The sequence below is a fragment of the Phalaenopsis equestris genome, unplaced genomic scaffold, assembly GCF_001263595.1.
Source record: "Phalaenopsis equestris unplaced genomic scaffold, ASM126359v1 Scaffold000226, whole genome shotgun sequence".
Lineage (NCBI taxonomy): Eukaryota > Viridiplantae > Streptophyta > Magnoliopsida > Asparagales > Orchidaceae > Phalaenopsis > Phalaenopsis equestris.
In genome coordinates this window covers 475,156-480,178 of record NW_018164668.1, presented here as the reverse complement: position 1 = coordinate 480,178, position 5,023 = coordinate 475,156, and the positions used below count along the sequence as shown (strand labels likewise).

Here is a 5,023-nt window from a genome sequence, read left to right as displayed (position 1 = left end):
AGGCTACATATGACTAGTTAGGCAAAATTAAATATGACTAAGTCTTATACTCAATAAAAAAAAAATAATAAAGTAACTTTTAACATGATTTTAAAATTTAAGTCACATATAAATTAGATTAAACGCCATTAGAAATAAATAAATAAATACACAAAAATATTAAAAAACAATATTTAACTCAATTCCATTCATTTGCTACCATATTTGTGTTGATTCAAATGATAAAATTTTATAAACCTCACCTCGCTAAAGTTATAAAAGAAACTAGCATATTTATTGTAATTATGTAAAGGGGTGAAATCATGACATATCCATGCATGCATAAAATGAGAATGCATGCATAAATCCTTAAAGCACTCGATTACAACTCATCCTACGTGCCTGTCCATTCCATAATATATGCTCATGATATCTTAGGAATATCAATTCTTATGAGCTTCTCTTGCACAAGGAAACAACTCCAAGCAAGATGACCAATTATTCTCCTTTCATCAACACCACTTTTATTCTTATCCTAACTACTTTGAATCCCACCTTTATGCATCCTCATTCTTTATTCCTTCTTGATAAGTACTGGACAACATACAAATTATATTCTGAGTAAATATTCTCTTACATAACACTAAGAACTTATTTACATATATCAAACATCTAAACTTTCATATTTACATGCATATCAAATCTTTGACATCATATCTAGATATCACTACCCCTAATGGCTCTAGGCTAAACCTAATCCATCAACTCAACTAGGGAGGGGTGTAAGTGGGTCAAGTCTACTCTTGACCCAGCTTGAGCTTGAAGCGTGATAAGTTAAAAAGCAAAGCTCAAGTTTTCCCAACTTGTTAGCCAACTCGTTTAAAAAATATTTATTTAAAATACACTCAAAATATATTAAAATTTAACTCTTTACTTTTTAAATTGCTAAAAGCGTAAAAAAATGATATTTTATATTTTATATCAACCGATTTGTTATGATTTATCTCTTATTGGTTCATTTAATATATAATTTTTTCATAAAGCTAACTTAAATTAATATGGGTCGTTCTTTTTTATAATAAATAAGTTGGCTCTTGAGTTAGCTCGAACTCTCAGACATAAGCTCAGATTAGAGCATAAACTCGATTAATTAATTAAACTAGAGCTCAAGCTAAGGGTGACTCGAGCTCAACTCGTTTACACCCCTAAGCTCAAAGCTAACTAATTTTGTGATATATATGTACATAAATCTCTCAAATGATAAACCCAAACAAAAAAAAAAAAAAATCCTAAAATAAATAATAAAACAAAAATTATTTCATTTTTAAAAAATTAACTAAAAAATACATTTCACAAAAATGTAAAATATTAATCATCAAGCCTAAAACCTTTTTAATAAAACCAAAGCCCACAATCAATCAACACAAACAAGGGATAAATCCTACAACATCAACCCCTCAAAAACAAATACTAAATATAAAACAATATAAGCTCCATAAAACAAAATCTTGATGCAATAGTCATTGAGAAAACCAAATTAAGAAATTAAAATTAAGTTATAATTAACTAAATATAATCCAATTTATTTCTTTTTTTTTTAAAGAAGCTCATTTGTTTGCATTTCAACTTACACCTTCTTCATTTCTCTCAACAAATGACCTCTTCTAAAAGCTTATATCTCCTAACCCTACCTCTGAACCCCTGCCTCCCCTTCCTATCCCCTGTTGAAATCTGTTCACCGCCGCCTCGCAGGCCCTCTGCCGACGCCAATCTTTGCTTCTTCGCAGGTGGTGAAAAACACCGGTTGGTGAGCTTCAGTCCTCCGCCACCACGACCGCCACCCGCGGCTAAGTTACCACAGCCACTGCTCCTCTGAGCAACTGGCGTCAGAGTTAGTGCTGATATATTATTTCCAGAGACAGTCTGCTCTGCTGCTAAGGAGAGCTTATTGCTTCTCATTTCTTCTCTTAAACACCAGTTGCAGGCTTGATAAGAATGTGCTTTGGGGTACAGATTGCTGCAGTATCTGCTTCATGAATGGAGAGAAAATAATTAAATTTGATTTGATCAAACAAAAAGATGATTTTTTTTTATTTATTTGCGAGATCATTAGAAGTTAAAATTGCCATTTCTATTTAGTTTGTAATTTTTATGATTGTTTAATCATGAAGATTAATTCACAAATCCTATCGAGATTAACTCTTTTCATTACTCTGCTAATTAATTTTATTGTTATACAGTATGTAAATAAATCATTTTTACTGCAGCATGGCAGTTACTAATCACAAAAAAAATATATAAAAAAAAATAAAAAGAAAATTGAGAGGCGATTCCTTTCCATTTTTAGAGGAAAGGCACAAAATAATTCTGCCCAAAAAAAAAAAAAAACCTCCATTAAAAAGTAATATGTTCGGTTAACAAACGACAGAGTGGATAACATAACATTTTAATCTTTAAATACATGATATGATGTGATTCACACCGTCATCCGCACATTCATGAGACTTAAGTTTCCGGCCGTCTTCACAGGAGTTCAAATGCTATTATAATTTTTATTAGATTTAATTTCCTTTCCTGCAATTAATTTTAAGGACAAATATTGATGATTTGCATGCCGCGGTAAAGAAAAAATGATGATGGATCAAGTAATAATTACAAAGAAAAATAAAATAAAATGAATTGGGGAATACCTGTGCTGAGATCTGAACAGGCAAACTCTGCACCGGAAGAGCTCGCTACACAGACCTTGATCGCCGCACATGCAACAGACCGCCGGCGCCCGCAAACCGCCAGCGGTTTTAATGCCACCCATATTATCTCTCTCTCTCTCTCTCTCTCTCTCTCTCTCTCTTCCCTTATGGAGAAGGAGAAGAAGGAAAAGGGAAGAAAGTAAGTTATGAGGATATATAGGGGATTAACTTCGCCTGTTTGCCGGAGGAAAATATTGGGCAATTGTTATTTAATACGTGAGTAAAATATTAAGGACAAGAAATTGAAAGTGGCGTGAATAAATGTTGCCGTGTGTTCTAGATAGCTGTTTGTGAATTTATTTTGAGAAAATTTAAATTTTTATTAAATTATCCTTTGAAAATTTTTCTTAATTATTAACTTCCGATAGTTAATTTTTTTTATATTATAAAAATTATGGACGATCATAATTATAATAAAATTGTAAGCAAAAAAAATATTAGGAATGCAGACGAAGTTGAGAGTGGTTGAGTTCCTTAAATGACCATGAACACCCCTTACGGGTGTTTACCTACATAGTTCTTAATACATCAAAGGTGGTTCATTTGCCTCACTCATAGGCTAATTAAGACATCAACAAGACTACAATGAGCATAGTTCATAGTACAATAAAGTAAAATAATATAACTCCTAATTTAACATGGACTCATCAACTCAACAATATAGTAAGGTCAAATGAACTTAAAATAGTCCAGGAGATCCCAAATTTGTTTAGGGTCACTCTCTAAACACCTTTACAAGAATTTAGACATTTCTTAGGATATTTGGGCATATTATAATTTGTTGAGAAAACATCCTCAAAACATAAATACTTACCAAGATATGATTCAGGACCCTTTAAATTAATACTCACTAATGAGAAATCCTCTGCTACAACTTAACCTACAGTAACACCCAATACTCAAGTGCATGGGCATTGGATACTGTGCTCAAACTCTTTTAGCAACTAGGAATGTTTAAAATGTGGCTACATCTGAATCATCGAGGCTGGTGTAGGTTGGAGGTTTGTTGGCAAGAGCGACATGAGAAAGGTATCTAGGTATGTGAGAATAGTATTGTACTTCCTTGCCCAATGACTACGAGAGGGTGTAGGAGTGGCATACTACCATTGGGTAAAGACTTGCTCTAACTCTCTGAAGCAGCTAGTGGTCCCAAGTTTAAAAAAATGTGACTAATCTGTGAACTTTTTATAGGGGACTAACTTTGCCTGTTTGCCCGAGGAAAATATTGGACAATTGTTATTTAATACGTGAGGAAAATATTAAGGACAAGAATTTGAAAGCGACGTGAATAAATGTTGCCGTGTTTTAGATAGCTGTTTGTGAATTTATTTTGAGAAAATTTAAATTTTTATTAAATTATCCTTTGAAAATTTTTCTTAATTATTAACTTCCGATAGTTAATTTTTTTTATATTATAAAAATTATGGACGATCATAATCATAATAAAATTGTAAGGAAAAAAATATTAGGAATGCAAACGAGGTTGAATTACACTTTTAGGGCATGTTTGGGGCAGCTTATAAGTGCGGCGACGTTTTTAAAAACGCCGCCTAATCATTTGGTTTGTGCTTTTTTAAAAATGCCGTCTGTCGTGTTTGAATTTTTTGTACTAAACACAGACCGTAGGTTGACCCCCGCGGTCGAATCGCGGGCCGCGTTTCACACGCAAAAGCTGCCCAAGACAGACCCTTAACCCTGAATTTTCTGTAGATTTTTACGGAGAAAAGACACATACAAATCAACCGGCCACAATTTTGAATGAAAGTTTTCAGTCCTGTACCCTTTTTTTTTTTCTTGTTGGTATAAACAAGTGACAAATGTGTTTAACATATTGATCGTCTAAGGAAGAGAGCACGTAAACAAGTGATTGAATAAAAAGTGAATTGTAAATAATAAGCGTTTAGAGTCTTGCTTCATAAAATGACCTTCTATTTATAGATATAGAAGAGTCGTAACATACATATACAAGCAAATTAGGCTAATGAACAATTATTAACTGAAGGTAAAATGCTTATCATTCACAAGCCTGTGCTTGCTTGCTCAACGATCACATGTCGAATTATGTGAAGATGGTGCAGAAGTTTCTCAATGAAATATGCCCATGGTTTCTTCTCAGGTTCTGGCTCGTTCACTTTCTTTGTTGATCGACAAAACATTCTTTGTTCAGCCTTCTGATCGCCTAAGGAATAAGTGATTGAATAAAAAGTGAATTGTAAATAATAAGCGTTTAGTCTTGCTTCATAAAATGGTCTTCTATTTATAGGTATAGAAGAGTCGTAATATATGTATACATG

At 32.9% G+C, this 5,023-nt stretch overlaps 1 protein-coding gene across 2 annotated transcripts; it reads right to left on the bottom strand.

Annotated features, from left to right (window-relative positions):
- Positions 1 to 1,563: 1,563 nt before the first annotated feature.
- LOC110023703 lies at positions 1,564 to 2,893 on the bottom strand. Of its 2 annotated transcripts, none has more exons than XM_020723239.1 (2): positions 2,670 to 2,893; positions 1,564 to 2,008 (listed from the first exon to the last, which is right to left on the bottom strand). In XM_020723239.1, the coding sequence occupies exons 1-2, from the start codon at positions 2,789 to 2,791 to the stop codon at positions 1,627 to 1,629; spliced, it is 504 nt and encodes a 167-aa protein (XP_020578898.1). In that variant the 5' UTR covers positions 2,792 to 2,893; the 3' UTR covers positions 1,564 to 1,626. The 2 variants fall into 2 exon arrangements, with proteins under 2 accessions (XP_020578898.1, XP_020578899.1); XM_020723240.1 differs by having other exon boundaries at positions 1,569 to 2,005.
- Between the last annotated feature and the right edge of the window lie 2,130 nt (positions 2,894 to 5,023).

Excerpts from the sequence above, each read along its gene's own strand:
- LOC110023703 (XM_020723239.1), bottom strand. The coding sequence starts at position 2,791 with ATGGGTGGCATTAAAACCGCTGGCGGTTTGCGGGCGCCGGCGGTCTGT. Across the intron at positions 2,009-2,669 it reads CTGTTCAGATCTCAGCACAG|CAGATACTGCAGCAATCTGT; the intron begins GTATTCCCCAAT and ends CCATTCATGAAG.